Source organism: Narcine bancroftii, chromosome 5 (genome assembly GCF_036971445.1).
Source record: "Narcine bancroftii isolate sNarBan1 chromosome 5, sNarBan1.hap1, whole genome shotgun sequence".
Lineage (NCBI taxonomy): Eukaryota > Metazoa > Chordata > Chondrichthyes > Torpediniformes > Narcinidae > Narcine > Narcine bancroftii.
Genome location: NC_091473.1, coordinates 84,977,261 through 84,994,780, shown reverse-complemented (window position 1 = coordinate 84,994,780; position 17,520 = coordinate 84,977,261). Strand labels below are relative to the sequence as shown.

General features: G+C 38.5%; 1 protein-coding gene across 1 annotated transcript in view; it reads right to left on the bottom strand.

The window, feature by feature from the left end:
* hmcn1 (hemicentin 1) overlaps positions 1–17,520 on the bottom strand; it is a 538,964-nt gene that overhangs the window by 464,312 nt on the left and 57,132 nt on the right. The window contains exon 3 of the mRNA XM_069942357.1: positions 3,447–3,605. Within this exon, the coding sequence (XP_069798458.1) occupies positions 3,447–3,605 (159 nt within the window). The remainder of the gene's footprint in view (positions 1–3,446; positions 3,606–17,520) is intronic.

The window sequence follows — 17,520 nt, the reverse complement described above, 5'->3', positions numbered from 1 at the left end:
ATACATTTTGTTCCTTCCCATTTCAAAAAGGGATTGGATGTATGAAAAGCTTTACTCGAATCTCATGACAAATGATTCACAACCTGTGCACATTTTAAATTGATGGGACCAAATTGTCACATGGTTGAACAGTTAATGACAAGATTGGGACGTGTGACAATGAAGACCAGTTCCCAAGGGAATAAGCACATTGGAAATGGCAGTTTACATTTTTCATTATTTATTTGCCATAGTTTTGTTTTCATTTGCATGATCTATCTGGAAAATGACAGCAAGGTAGCAAATACAAAGCTTTAGACTTTTTTTATATTTCTGTTCATGTGCTATCAAAATCTAGAGCATTGCAACACAAATAGGTTCTTCTAGTTGTGCCAAACTATCTTTTCTGCCTCATCCCATTGACTCAAACCTAGACCATAGCCCTCCATATAACCATTTACGGAGCAGAAACAGGCCATGTTGGCCTTTCGAGTCCGTACCAGTTCACTGACCCTATCCTCCCATCCATATACCTATCCAAACTACTCTTACATGTTAAAAATCAAAACTGCATCCAACAGCTCTGCTGGCTGTTCATGCCACACTCTCACCACCCTCTAAGTGAATGTTCTCCTGAACAATTTCACGTTTCACCCTTAACCCATGTCCTCACCCTACATCAATGGAAATGCCTGCTTCCATTTACCCACCTATACTCATAATTTTTGAATGCCTCTATAAAATCTCCCCTCATTCTTTGACACTCCAGGAAATAAACCTATTCAATCTGCCCCTATAACTTAGCTCTTCGAGTCCCAGCAACATCCTTATAAAATTTTCCTGCACTATTTCAAACTTATTGATATCTTACATGTAGATAGGTGACCAAAACTGTGCATGATACTCCAAAATTAGCTTCACCATATCAATGGCATGTAGATGACAAACAACAATGGACCCAGTACCAGTCTTAGGCATACCATTTGTCATGGGCCTCCAGTCAGAGAGCCAATTATCTCCTCTTCTTCTCCCACAAAGCCAATGTCTAATCCAATAGACTCCATCATCCTGGATGCAAAGTGACTGAACACAGAAGTCTGCAGATGCTGTGACACAGAAATACTGGAGGAACTCAGCCAGTCTCGCAGAATTATGGAAGGTAAAGATATTTCAGGCTTGAGTCCTTCCTCAAACACTTACCAAACCACACTTTTCATATCCTTTCTGATACCATGAAAATTTGTCTTTTTCCAATTGAGAATCTCAATCCGAGGACCAGACCTATCCCTTTCCATAATTATGAAAATAATGGCATTACTGGATTACTGGATCCAAAGTGTTCCCCATGCACAGAATTCTGTCACCTGAGTCATACAAATAGCACAATTGGGAGTTCATATTGATTTAGGAAACCCCTTGAACATATCCATTCTTTTTACAGTACAGTATGGGAATCCCAGTCAATATTTAGACACGTAAAATCACCTAGTATCACAACCTTGTGTTCATTGCAACTATCCATCTCTCTACAAATTTTCCATTAATTTGGTCATCTTTTTCTTATTCCTCAGTTCCATTCACACAAGCTCAGTAAATGAGCCCCCCAGTCTATCCTGTCTGACCTCTGCCATGTCATTTTGCCTAACTAGGAATGCCACCCCTTCCTCTTTTATCCCTTCTTCTCTATCATGCCTTAAACAATGGTAGCATGAAACAGCTGCTATTCCTGACTCTCCTGCAATAGAGACTCACTAATGGCCACAATATCATAGCCCTAGAGGCTGATCCTTGTTGAGAATTTGCATGGACAAAAATATTAATTTAGTAGAAGAAATTATGGTAAATCCTTTTGTAAATTCTGCAACAATATTAGTTGTGGACGGATTGAACACTGAATCCTCAGTGGTTCAACATACAAAAGGTTGACATGAGGAGAGAGATCCACAGAACACTTTCAGAACTACAGTTAATAGACATTAGATGCTAGAGTAGGCCAATTGGTCCTTCGAGCCAGCACCGTCATTTATCGGATCATGGCTGATCTTTCCCTTTCAATAACCAATCCCAGCCTTATCCCCATAACCCTCAACTCCCCTGCCCACATGAGCCTTATCCAACTCTTTCTTAAATCAATCTAACGAATCCACCCCCACTACCATCTATGGCAATGTATTCCACAGACCCACAACTCTCTGGGTAAAAAATTTTCTCCTCATTTCTGTCTTAAACGGCCTTCCCTGTAAAAATGTTCATACCATCTGATCAGTATTTGCAGGCAATGAAAACAAAATTAAATTGGAGATATATATGGTCTAAGTAATACTGACATTTAATCTAGCTTCATGTGGTAACACAGGGGGTTCATAATGCAGGTTTTATTTCAACATTCCGTCTTAGTATAGAATTAAAGAAAACTCAGCGGAGACCAATAAAGATTTTAAACCAACGGACTACCATGAGGAAATACAAGATAGAAATTCTCATGTGGAGCTCATGTTTTTTTTTCTGTGAGCCTCAGGGGTGTTCCTTAAAGCACAAAATCATTCTGATTTGCAACTGCCACCTAATAGCACACTTTGTGTATAATAATGTTCCATTTAAAAAAATGTATTTAAAGGGCGAACAAAACCTGAGTCACTTTATCAGAATACCACAAGGAAAAAAAAACACTCGAAGCCTTGCAAGGAGATATTCAGGCAGATAAACACAAGCTAAGTGGGAAGCTTAGTGAATGCTTTTGGAGGAGCAAGGAGAGCAGATATATTCTGAAGAGAATTTCAAAGTTTGGAATAGATAAAGGAACAGCCTACACTGGACAATCAATTCATGGCGGAGATGCTCAGGAGGTCAGAAGCAGAGTAGCCCTGACTCTCTCGAGGGGTGTGAGGCCAGAAGAAATTACAGAGAAAGGGACAGATGCAAGCATAGTTGAATTTGAAAACTTGGATGAGATTTTATGAATTCACAGCATTACTGAATTGGGAGCCAGCTGGCAGAGTAATGATGGATAAGTAAAATTAGGTCTAAGATCAAAATAGAACAGAACAAGGGAGGACTGCAGAACAACATGAAGTGAAGTGACCACAGAAACATTAGAGTACATGTATTTCAAAGTTGTAATAAGAAAAGCAAGCAGGGAATGGATCAGATAACTGAGGATTTAAGATAGATTCTGAAGTATTTTAGGACGACTTTTGTTGTCGTGAGCAGCAAAATAAAACCCAACTTTTCAATGAACAGTTAATAAACAGGATTGTTTTGCCTAATAAACAGAAAGGTAAAATGCACATTATGTTGAAAATTAAGGAATGGATTTGTTTTGTTCTGAATATTATGCAAGATGTTCACAGAGAAGTTATAAGAACACAAACAAGATGAATCATTGAAATATGTAGTCATGGCCCATTTTTGTGTTAGGTTACACTGACATACATGAAGCCCAGTGTATATTCAATGGCAGGCCTCACCTGAGATTGCTTCTGCTGGATAAGCTGCAAAACCTCATGAGCGAGTCTGTAGTCCTTCGACCGTGCATCTGTGAAGACGTAGATGAATGACCCAGGAAGGGAAATTTCCAAAGCAGTTTTTATTGCACTGATGCTCATTTCTGGGCAGTCACCACCACCCTGTTTTATGAAAGAAAAAAAAGCTTATCAACAGTATTCCACTTTGGTTTTCTATAAATATCAATTTATTTTTCAATTTGGCATAAAAGACAAAAACAGCTTTTGAGTGCACTCTTCTCTCAGGAATCTCCATCTTCTGCTACAGTCAAGCTGCTACTCCCTTTTCCTTGGTTATTCTCGGTTTCATATTATATTTGTATGTGTGAGTTCTTAGACAGCACATGGTGAAGGAAAATGTTCTTTAAAGTTGATATAAACAGTACATGAGGCATGCCATGAGGTTGCAAACCTCCATTACAGATAACAAACTGTGTGTCAGCCTCCTGCTGGCAGTCAAGTCTAATCAAACAGAACTATAATCCTCGACATTGCTAGTTGCATTGCAACCATGATCACTCTCATTACATCTCCCTTTCTTAAAACAAAAGTAGCTTCCTTTTAACTAACATGTTTTCTTTGTATAACTCTGCAATTTGAACTTTAACACCAAGAACTTACATTTTCATCATTATCAACATAGTTAACTTTTTTTTTAAAACTTGTTTTGTGTTCACATTTACATACACTAAAACCTGAAGAGCTAAGATAGCACTACTTCATTCTATAACAGGAGTCTTTAAATTTGCTCAATGAATCTCCTAGGAGGATTCACAAGTCTTGACGATCTCCTGATTGATTGTCCTTGAATCTGAGTTGTTGCCTCAGACGATGTCGTCTCAGATGTGTATTCAGGTTGTTCAACAGTATCCCTCTTTCCATCTACTGTGGCTGGTCCCATTTGAAGATCTCGACAATTTCTTCGCACAACAGCACCTTCATCTGTCTGAATGGTATATGATCTTGGTTGGACTTCACTAAGGATAGTTCCCTTCCGAGTCCATACGTTTGTTTTGTCTTTTAGCCTTACTTGCTCACCAGTATAGAGTTCCAGTAGGTTTTTTGATCCTCTGTCAAAATAATAGTTTTGATTTTTTTGTTGTTCTTTGAATTTCCTCACCTTCTCCCCCTCTTTGGTTTTTAGGAGGTTCTCCAGAATGGGTTTGATCTTAGCCTATGTCCCATAAGGAGTTGTGCTGGTGACATACCACACTAGCATGCTCTGGTAGAAGTCTGTTCCACTTTTGCCTTTTCACTATACTGATTTTCCCACTAGACCATTGGACAGTGGAAAATGAGAACTTGATGTGGTGGGTACAAAGTCCCACTCTTTGGCAATCTGTTGGAACTTTAAATTGCAAAACTGGCGTCCATTGTCTGTGAAGACCTCGCTTGCCACGCCATGTCTGGAGAATATGGCTTTCATGCCTGTTATTGCAGCATCTGCAGTTGTGGTGTTCAGTTTACACACCTCTGGACAGGGAGTAAAAGTCTGTGACTACATGATAGTCCTTCCCTTGACATTCAAATAGGTCAGCACCTACCTTCTGGTAAGGTCTGTATGGTGCTGGGTGTGGCTTTAGTGGTTCTGCAGGATTGTTTGCTTGATGTTTCCAGCATATTGTACAGTTTGACACTCCATTTGTTATATCATTGTTGGTTCTTGGCCAGTACATTACTTATCATGCTCTTTTCTTACATTTTTCACTTCTGAAATGTCCTCCATGGATCCTTTTTAGCATCTCTTTTCTCAGACTCTTTGGGATAAGGATTTTGCTTCTTTTGTAGATGATGTCTTCAACCTCTTAGTTCCGCCCTGCAGTTCCAGTACTCTGAAACATCAGGCTTCATGTTGGGCCTTCCATCCAAGATGTTTTTTCTCAGTTGTCTTTGTTTGTCTCTGACTTTTTGAGCTCTATTTTTGCATCTGATATGGGCAGTGCATTTGTGATCATGTCCATGAAGGTGTTCAGATTTTTATCCATTTTGGTGTTTGCGGGCTTTCTTGTGACGACAGCTCTAGGCAATGTGTCTGTTGTGTACATTAGCTTACCTGGAGTGTACACCACATTCAGTGTATAGCGTTGCAGACTAATCATAATTTTTTGTAATCTCAGTAGACATTCATTTAATGGCTTTTGGAACAATGCAGTCAAGGACTTACAATCAATCTCTACACTGATTTGCTTGTCCTGACGCAAACTGATGAAATCTTTCACAGGCGTATGTGAGGCTGAGCAGCTCCTTTTCAATTTGAACGTATGGTGTCTCTACATCTGTCGTGGAGTATGATGCAATGGGTTGCCAGTCATCATACTTTTACAGAAGAACTGCACAGAGTCCACCATGTGATGCATCTGATGATATGTTGATGGGTCTCACTGAGTCGTAAAACCTCAGAACTGGTTCCTCTGTGAGCAGTTTCTTTAGTTCCCTCCATGACTTTTCGTGCTTATGATCCCACTCCCATTCAATGTTCTTTTTGTTAGTCTTCACAATGGAGCCATCCTTTCTGAGAGGTTGGATATGAATTTACCCAGATAGTTGACCATTCCATTAAATCTCTATAGATCTTTTTTGCATTGTGGCCTTGGCATGTTCCCAATGTTGGACACCTTTCTGGGATCTGGTCTGATGCCCTCACTGCCAATAATATCTCCTACAAATGTTAGTTCTGTCACCCCGAGCTGGCATTTCTCTCTATTCAGCTTTAAATTTGCTTTCCTTGTTGCTTCCAGCACTTTCCTTAGTCTCTCATCATGCTCCATTCTCGTGGTTCCCCATACTATGATGTCATCTATTGAGGTATCAACTCTGTCCAAGTGCTCATAGACCACATGAATAGTTTTGTGATACACCTCAGGAGCGGAGGCCATTCTAAATGGTAACTTGGGAATCTGTATCTGACAAATGGACTATTGAACGTGTACAATCTTGAACTTGCTTCATTCAATTTTAGCTGCCAAAATGCTGAAGATGCACTTTGCATTTGCAAATTGTGAAATGATTTCTTCACGTCAGAAGTTTAAAGTGTTCTTTCTTTATTGCCCTGTTTAGATCTCTTGGATCCAAGCAAATTCTAAGCTTTCCATTCCTTTTGTCCACAACAACGAGTGAACTCATCCACTCCTTTGGCTCATCTATCTTTTGAATCATGTTCAGACTTTCCATCCTGTTCAACTCTGCCTTTAGTTGCTTTTGAAGTGCAAATAGAACATTTCTGCATGGATCTGTGGCACACGTTTATCCACTCTGATCATGTGTTCTCCAGGAAGGCAGCCTAGACCCTGAAATAGGTCATTGTATTCTTTCATGAGTTCATCATAGACCGTCTCTCCTTCACTTTCCACAACAAGGACTCTTTTTACCAGGTTTAGTTTCTCACAGGCAGTTAAACTTAGTATGGCCTGTACATCCTTTGGTACCACAATGAATGCTAGCATGTGTTCTTTGCCCTTGTGTTTCATTTTGACCATGCATTCTCTGTGCACAGGTATGTTAGTACTTGAAAATCCTGCCACTTTCACTTTTGTTCCATACATCTTTTATCTTGGTCTAATTTTCTTAAAATCAGTCTCTGATAATACATTTTTTGTGCTCCAGTATCCAATTTAACTGAAATGTATATATCATTCACTTTTAATCTCAACATCCAGTCTCTGTTTTCTTGTTTTCAGGCACAACATCTACATAGAATTCCTCTATCTCTCTTTCATTTATTGCATGAACCTTGCTTTGCTGCATTTGGTTCCTACAGCAACGGGCATAATGGTTGTTTTTATTGCACATACAAAATGTTTTACCAGATACTGGACACTTTTTTTGGTAGGTGTGGTGTACCGCATTGACAATATGGCTTACGATTGACCATTTCATTTTTGTTCACTGGCCATGCCTCTTTCCACATTGGCATGCTTTTTGTTAAATAGTTTATGTCTGCATCTATGTTGCAGCTAGTTTCATTGAACAGTTCTTTTGCCCGTGTTTTTACAGTTTCTGTAGCTCTACAGAGGGCTATGGCTTTTTCCAGGTCTAGATTTTGCTCTCTTTCCCTTAGACTATTATTTGGAATACCAAACACAAGACTGTCTTTTATCAGCGAGTCAGTCAGTCCACCAAATTCACACGTTTTGCTTCTGTTTCTCAATTCAGTCACATATTGATCAATACTTTCTTCTGTTTTCTGTATACATGTGAAAAATCTGTGCCTCCCAAATGTCATATTACGACATTGTTTAAATCTGTTCGAATTTTCAGCCACATTACCTGTCAGGTGAATTTTCGCTTGTGGATGTAATCCTTCCATTTTTCACTTTGTTAGCTTCTCTTCACTGATCAGTTGCTAACTTTAGATTTTACCTCTTAAAGTATTTCCTTCATCCCTCTTCTAACATCATGTTTCATCTTGAATTCATATTTGTGAGTTCTTAGACAACAACATGGATGAAAAAGTTCTTTACTTTAAAGTTGATATAAGTAGCACAAGGCATCCCATGAGGCTGGAAGCCTCCATTACAGATAATGTATTGTGTCAGCCCCCTACTGGCAGCCAAGTCTAATCAAACGGAGCTATAATCCTTAAGGCATTGCTAGTTGCATTGCAACCATGATCAGTCATTACATTCTCATCTTAGCTTTCTGCTTAACTTTGGGGGTGGGGGGGGGGGGTGGAAGACATTGTAGCTAGCTGCTACAAGCTATGGCTCTGTGGAACCTAAAGTGCAGGAGAAGTTATAGCTGTATGCAGGTTAGCTCAGAAAGAACATGCTGTTCCCAGAAAGAACAGCACAAAACCTAGTTGAGTGCAGTTAACACTGAGCTGAATTGGGCTCACAGCCCTGCTTCTATTCTCAAGCGTGGTCAAAGCCCATTCAGCATTGATTGGTGCATTTGTGATCTGCTTTCCTTGATAGGCCTGTTAGGATCCTTTAGTTGTGGCCAATTGGAGGGCAGCGCTGTGGGCTTCATGCAGCCTGCTGGATTGTTGAGTTCATCCTTCATTTTGTGAGGCACCCCGAGGGGGCTGCGAGGGGTCACCACAACATCACAAGTAAACTTGATACTGATAATGGTCAGAAGCAAAAACCCGATTGCTTCCTGGGTGATTCTAATCAACTTGGTTTTTTTTGTTTGTTTTTTTTCCTTCTTCCAACAGAAATTATTCCTGATCAGATTGCCCTGGGTTATTGAGGGAATCCACATTATTTTCTGCAATTAAAAGCAGATCCAGATTTCCCTGACTTCATATACCAAAAATCTTTTAACATTTCTTCCAGATCTACTATTTGCAAATTATCAAGTTTATCTCTACATTTTGTATCAGTGTACAACTTTCTCCCCTAGAATATTGCACTGCAAAGCAATTGGAATTTTTTTTCCCACAGCTGGGATCCAAGTTTCCTTTCATAAAGATTCATCCTTCATAACTGAGACAATTGTAAATTATTTTTTCATTTAATTCTTGGAGATCAGATTAAAACATCTGAAATCTGAAACACTGTCAATTAAATAGGAAGTATTTTTATCTGAATTAGCACAAAATATTGATAGAGAGAGTGCAATTATGGAGTCAGTCTCAATCACATTTGCATTTGTTATTCTAGTTTAAAAACCTACAAATGTTTTGTTCAGAAATCAATATTGCACAGAAAATTGGTTTATGACCAAGTGTCATACAAATGGAAGGTAGATTCTGAAAAAGATAAATTACAAGACACTAAGGTTAAGCAGTGTGAAAATTTGAACATAAATTGATTTTGTTGTGAGTATAACACACATACTATATATTATTTTCTTTGGCTTGGCTTCGCGGACGAAGATTTATGGAGGGGGTAAATGTCCACGTCAGCTGCAGGCTCGTTTGTGGCTGACAAGTCCGATGCGGGACAGGCAGACACAGTTGCAGCGGCTGCAGGGGAAAGTTGGGGTTGGGTGTTGGGTTTTTCCTCCTTTGCCTTTTGTCAGTGAGGTGGGCTCTGCGGTCTTCTTCAAAGGAGGTTGCTGCCTGCCGAACTGTGAGACGCCAAGATGTACGGTTTGAGGCGATATCAGCCCACTGGCGGTGGTCAATGTGGCAGGCACCAAAAGATTTCTTTAGGCAGTCCTTGTGTGTGTGTGTGTATATATATTATATATATATATATATATATATATATATATAATATATACACACACACACACACATGTATTATATACATATCCATTGTGTCTTGTGAGAATCCATTTTAGATTAGTAATAAAGGATGAATGAAGCACCACGTCTCCGTGTGCTAGTATATTTGCATACCTAGAATACACACAGATTTCATTGGTCAGATTATATCAGTATCAAGACAGTTGCAAATGTTGCTACATTCAGTCAATAATTTAGTTAATATTGTGAGGTGGTGTGTTTTTTTGGATGGTCACCAATTCTCACATTAAATTCACCTATTCAAGCAACAGAAACTTTCTACCTTCTCTGGTGCAACAAATCATATGAACATTATTTCCCGAAATGAAATGATGCCAAATGTTTCTTCCAATCATAGGATCTTTAAAATTGATTATATCCATTAAGAGTTAAACAGGAAAGTCTTTCAGCACTAATAATTGTAGTGCAGTACATAAAAATTATTGGAAGCAAAGGGAACTCACCAATGCTTCAGGCCTGAACCATTCAACAAGGTATGTCCAAAAAGCAGGCAATAAAAAGATGGTGGGGGAGAGGAGGGAAGAAGTGGCAGGGAATGGTGCACAGATCAACAGGCAAGGATTCATATGTGGATAAAGGAAAGAGGGCAGGAAAAGAGTTGATGGGGGAAGTAGTAGCTCTCTAAATGGAGAGGAAAGGGGGTAGGAAGTTGGAAGAGGCAGCCAACAGAAACTGGAGAAGTCAATGCCATCTGGATGGAGAGTACCCAGACAGAATATTAGGTGTTGTTCTTCCAATTTGCTTGGCACTATAAGGCCATGGACAGCCATCTCAGAGTGGGAATGGCATGTGGAATTAAAATGGTTGGCCACTGGGAGGTTCCCCATTATTGCAGCAGACAGAATGAAGGTGCTCAACAAAACCATCTCCCAGTCTGCCATCTCTCTAATGTAGAGGAGGCCACAACAAGTGCACTAGAAACAGTAGATGACCCTGCAAATCACTTTGCTTAATTTAGAAGGACTGTTTAGGGTCTTGAATCATGGTGAGGGAGGAGGAGTAGGTGGAAATGTAGTATTTCCTGAAGTCACGGGGTAGATACCAAGGCACCGATTAGTAGGAAGAAATGAGTAGACGACAACGTCCCAGAAGGAGCATTCTTTACGGAAAGTAGGAACTGGAAGATGTGTCTGGTGATGGGATCACAGGGCAGCTGATGAAAATTGCAGAGGATGACATGTTGGATGTAAAGACTAGTGGGGTAGTAGGTGAGGTCAAAGGGAATACTATCCTGGTTGTGTCTAATGGCAGAGGGGGCCAGGACAGTGAACTATTATCAGTTGTATTTGAAGATATAAATGATAATAATGAGCTTTTAAATTATATAAGAGCTAAATTGAATATAATCAGTTTTTTAAAAATCAGATTTTGATTCACAAAATTGGATAAATTTGGGTAAAGAGTTACCTTTTGATAGCGATCTTCTTCCCTTAACTCAGACAAATTAACTTCCTCCTAACTGACAAAAAAAAAACTAACCTCCAGCATCCAACCCAGACCTTTTTTTGCAAAGTTAAGGTTTATCCAAAAAGTGAACTGCCATAGGCTTTTTAATGTAAATATGTACAATTTGCAGAATATTTTGGGGGAAAAATTTGAATAGTTGGCTTGTAATGGACATTTTCTCAGTGACTTGCACGACTTTAATGCTAGCAAAGTGAAAAATTTTTGAAGTATTAATTCACCAATAAATGTACAAGTTAAGGGCACATCTGGAATTAAGATACGTGTATCAAAGTGAATGGAATATTGGCTGCAAATTGTTCTCTTCCCCCATTAGCAAGCATTTGGCAAGAACTTAAAAAAAAACAACCCCTGAACTGCAGACTGGAAACCATTCCAATATCTTCCTTTTTTAAAAAAATGTTTCCTGTTGTTCCAAAAATTAGCAGGAATGTGACAGTGACAGGACTGTCGGATTGCATTCCTGAATCACAGAGCCCAACCCAAAAATGCAGCCTTTGACTTTCAAATGAAAAGATTAATAGAGTAGAATGGAGCCAGACAAAATCACAAAGGTAACTGAAATTGCATGGACCGAGTGTGTTCACATATCCTGGATTCATCATTGACGGAGAAACACATCCTCTAATGGTGAAAAGGAGCACAAATTTATATTTATGTCTTGTCCTGTTGGTCCTCTGGTTATGTTCCATTTTTTTCCTGATGTTTCAACATAATATTCAATATCTTATGAAAATTGTGTTTCAACTTTGTAAAAAAAAACACCTTTGACCAATCTTTGTCTAATGAGAGTAGCAAGCTGCAATTTATTTTACCACCTCAAGAATGAATTTAAGAAACAACATCACAGTATTCGAACAAATTTGGGGACCGTACATGGAACACAACAGAGAAGTCCTACCGCGGACCTCCACCCCCTAAAATGACAGAAGGAGAAGACGACGAAATGAACTGACCCAGTATGTAAAAGTAGAAGACACAAATTTCTTGTTTATTTTCATTGTGTGACGACATTGTTTAATGTATCATATATGTTGAACGTGGAGTGAGGGGGGGGGGGTGAAGGAGGGAGGGAAGGGGGGAAAGGGGAGAAAATGAGACTGTGTATATTCAAGAGGGAAATGTTTGTGTGTATTTTGGTCAGTACGTGTGAAAGATTTTTAAAAATTTAAAAAAGAATGGACCACTGCAATCCACAGACTATTGTTAATCCCAGCCTTGGGAATGCACCAAGTGGCAGATTACATGCAGCACTTTTTGCTTTAATGTTGCTCTTTGCATGAAATCCAATTTATTACAGATTGAGAGAAACCCAACAACCCTGAGCAAAAATGGCCCACTGGCAAATTCTGGTAGAACAAAATTTAGATGTGTAGAAATACAAGTAGAGAGGATTCAAAATGATTTGTGTATTTGTTCTTTTAATTGTGTGTTTCTGGAAGCTCCTCCTTTTCCCTTAGAATTGTCCTCTGTGGTGGTCCACAAAACTCCCACTGTACCAAGTCAACTCCATTTTTGATGCTCTGTCCAAACTCTTTACCTCATTCACCTTCACATTTGCCTTGTCATAATCAGCTAACCCCACTAATTATCACATGATCCACCCAAAATAAATATGTACATCTTTCTCACAGACAAGTCAGATCTTACTAAAACGACTGTGTTCAATTTTGTGCATTGCATCTTGGAATACCAATATTGGCTTTGAAGGAAATATGAAGCTAGAATTATGAAAATGATGGCATTTGAAGACTTACTTTGAGAAAAGGCTGCATGAACTACATTCATGAAAGTCTAGATGTTTGAGGAGGTTTGATTGGATAGGATGCTGATCTAATTGAGGCATTTAAACAGTTAACAAAGATTCAGGGCTGAGAAACTGTCCCTCCAGTAGGGAACCCCCAAAAGAGAGAAAACTCACCCAAAATTAGAGTGCAGCCATTTAGGAGTGCAATCAATAAGCACTTTTCTTTTTTATGCAACGTCAACTAAAATTGACAGCAAGTCAACTAAAATTTTGAAGACTATGATTAACAATTTTTTCTCTGTGATTGTGGTTGGTTAATGCAGATTTTAAAAAACAGGTAAATGGGATTAGCATTACTGATGAACAATAAACTAATTCACAGACTCAAGCAATGGAATTGCCTGCTCATATTTTAACTTTCTCATTGTTCCTTTTTGGAGGAATCATTCCCCCTGTGGCACTAATTCACCCTTTTTATAGGAGGAGGACAGACAACTCAATGTTCGGGAGTACAGTTGTGTCATACATAATAGAGGGAGGGACAAAGTGGAGAAGTGTGCCATTGTTAGTCTGGGAAAATTTCACTGCATTACTCAAGACATGACAGACTGACTGGAGAGCTTGCCTATTGAAGCTATATGGAAGAAACAGAGAAGTGAGAAAGGGATGATCACATCAATAGGATTACAGACCACCCAACAGTTCAACAGGAATTATAGGAGCAAATTTGTAGTGAGATAGGAGACAGCATCAAGGAAACAAGGATGTTCTATTATTTGATTTTAACGTTCAACATATTGACAAACTCCCACATTGTGAAAGGACTGGAGTTTGTCAAATGTGTTCAGGAAAGTTTCCTAAATCAATAAAAGTTCCCAACCAGAGTGTGCAAAACTGGATGTCCTATTAGGGAACAATACAAGATAGGTGATGAAAATGTGTGCAAGGGAACACTTTGCATTTAGTGAGTATATGTCATTAATTTCAAGATAATTATTGAATAGAATAGATCTGGTGCTTGGGTTGAAGTTCTAAATTGGAGAAAGGCCAATTTTGATGATACAAGAAAAAATTTGGCAAGTGTGGATTGGGAGAGAATTTCTGCTGAATGTGTTCTAAGTGAGAGGTGTTCAAACGTGAATTGTTTTTGGAGTACAGAGTTTGTATGTTTCTAAGAAGAGAGAAGAATAAAATGTTTCCAGTTCCTAAGGAGGTAGCAGAGGAATTAAATGAATATTTTTTCTTCATAGAACAAGACAGGAATCTCTAAAATGATTGAGAACAGGTCTGCTGTATGTGATGAACTCAAAGAAACAGTCAAAAAAATAGAATTGACACTGAAAGGTGACAAATTCCTCAGTTCCAATGACCTGCATCATGGAGGGTTGAAGGTGCTTTATATGGAGGTAGTGAATATACTGGCTGAAATCTTACAAAATCCCATTGATTCTTACATGGTTTATATTGACTGGAAGGCAAAACAAAACAGTATATTAGTTATTCCAACATCAGTAATAGGAGAATTTATGGAATTTTTGGTGAAGAAAAGAGCACTTGTTGTTCCCTGCAGTTCAGAAAGAGGCAATCATGTCGAAACAAGCTTTGAGTGTATCCCAACAGTCCTCATCAGCTATATATTGCTCTGTAACCTATTTTCTTTCTCACATGGTCATCAACTCTTCCAATTCCTTTGCAACCTATGGAAAGGTAGTTTAGCTGCCTGCATGTTTGGGGGGTGAGGGAGGAAACTGGAAAGACCCATCCAGATAGACAACATCCAGGGTGAGGTTAGAATCTGGAGTTATGCCACATTAAAAATAACTGCTGCCTTACTGCAGTTTGGACAACAATAGAACTGGCCCATTAGACATATTAGCAAATTTATTAGATCTTCTGAAACCCTGATGCCATCACACAGGTTAATTTCATTTCCTTGTATATGCCAAAACTTAAATGAATGCTAATAATGGGTGAGAATTATTCATTTCTCTGGTATTTGAGCATACTGATTTATTAATGTCTTCAATGACGAGCAGAATAAAAAATGCTCTACTTCACTTACAATTTTTCTCTTCCAATTTCCATATGAATGATGTCAAGGAGGCTTTGCAATGATTTAAAGAGTAGGAACTTTTGGGCTTGGAAGGCTGTAATGCACAAGGCTGCAGGAATCTGTGCAGGCCCCAGATGCTAACATTTTCTAACAATTATTTCAATACAAGGATGAAATATATCCAAGCTACAGGATAATTCAGATGGATTATAGACAGACCTGATGAAGTGCAGAATGAAAGTAACAAAATTAGAGAGGTTACAATTTTAGACAAAAATAGAAAGGTGATTTCACTGAAACAGAGGGGTTAACAGGAGAGGTACAAGGATATTTCCCCTAGCAAGGTGTCTAGAACTGTGTCACCTCTAAAAATAAGGGGTCATGCATTCAGAATAAAGAGTAGAAACTTTGGAATTTTCAACCCAAAAGCAGTGTGGAATCTTAAGTGTTCAGTCCATTCAAGATGGGTAGATTGAGAAGTCTTTAGCTCTTACAAGAATTAACAGATACCAGATGAATGCAGAAAAGTTGCTAAGAGATTAGAATGATCGTATTAAATGATGGAGCTGTCCACGCTCCTGGTCCAAGTAAGGCCAGTGTTGCAAGCACAAAATCCAGGAGCAACAGAAATTCACCAAAGACAATGGCTACTTAAACAAGTGGTTTTATTTTCTTAACACAGAATGATAGGATCAATACTTAACATTACTATTAACTTAACCCCCCCCCCCTTCTAATTCTAAGAGCATGTGTATGTAATGTGAATGTGTTCAGGAAATTTCTTTGTTTCACTGTCCAAACATTCACTTTTCACTTCTCCAAGTTCACTGGTATCAAGCAATCTTCCTTCCTGTACACGGAATTTAACATTTATTATATTCACCAGGCTCTGGTGCTTTAACTTATGTTGTTATCACTCAGGAAAGTCTTTGTTGGTTTCAGAGAGATATTTGTTGTTCGTTGGACACACAAACTGATCTCCTTCAATCAGCCACTGAGTGTCCTACCGAAGAAACTCACCCCCTCTTGTGTTTTTCCAAAAGATAACTTCTTCCAGGTTACCACAAAGAGTTCTTTTTCCCCTAGTCCAGGAGAGAAACATTAACCAACCACAACCTCTGCAGTTAACTACAGAGGTTTAGAATAGGTTGAATTCAGAACTCAAAACCTATCTTGAAATGGGGTTGTTCAGCAGGTCTGCCAACTTGCAGCCTTCACCACAACTGCTGCAGAATACTCTCAGTCTCTCTCTCTCTCTCTCTCTCCCTCCCAAAAAATGGATGTTTTCTCTGTTTGCAAAAACCACATGGCCCCTCCTAGGACAATCAACTTAAATCAGAAATTTAAAACTGGCACCAGTCTAGCAGCAAAAAATTTCTCAGTTCTTAAGCCTGGACACTGTTCAGACAAGAAGTCTACTTTTGCATCGCTCTTGCATGGCAAATGAGAGGTTTGTTTGTGAAAAGTGATCTAATAACTAAACCTCAATCTTACCCTTTCAGGATATATTTTATCATAATTTTAATAACTTGTTCTGAAACACCAGTTGCTTTCCATTATTAAGAGCCTCTTGGTCAAACTGTGAACTTTTAAAATGGATTTTGTGAAAAGTGATCTAATAACTAAACCTCAATCTTACCCTTTCAGGATATATTTTATCATAATTTTAATAACTTGTTCTGAAACACCAGTATTGCTTTCCATTATTAAGAGCCTCTTGGTCAAACTGTGAACTTTTAAAATGGATTGACTGGTCAGCAGCAAACTTTTTGATTCTTATTTTCAGGAAGAGAAACAAGAAAAAAAATCCAATTGCAAGTTTTAAAAAATGTTAAATTTAATGAAAAGAACTCAGGCAAAAAAAAAGAGGTTCATTATATGGGTCACACATTGCACCTTGAGCTTCCTTCCTTGAACCAATTTTACAGCTGTAAATTATTTTTGAAGGCAGTTGCTTCAGCAAGATGACCAAATAAATAATAGTAGTAAAATCTCTATTGCCCAATATATGTTTGCTGAAAATCAAATCTTCCTGATCCAAACAGCAGCATTATCCTAGCATCAAACGTGAAATGTATAAATCATTACCATAATTTTCACAAGAAAATAGTTAACTTTTACATTCACCAAAGTAAATTAATTGATTTCACCCCAACAATTAAATGCATTTCCCCGTCTTCCACAAAAACTGGAATTTATGAAAATACTTCAGGGCTTTCACCGACTCTGTACTTGCTTGAATCTGGTCTAGAAATTTTCCCAGATCTGGCAGAAAGTTGCCAACCTGAAACATTGATTCTCTCTCCCCACAGATGTCAAGTACATACATTGCTCAAGCAACCGTCTTCCATCTCTGATCTTGGACAACATAGATAATGCAATAGGATGAGCCCAAATGAATTTGGTCCCAAAATATACTTTATTTCAGATATTAAAAAGCAGCAATCTAGAGAGGAAAGTCTGGATTACTTTACATGCATATATCTACTTAAAATTGACTCAATTATGGTATTTCCTCTGCAATAAGTGAACAGCCTTCTGTATAAACATTGCACCACACTAGAAGGGAATTTGCCGATGT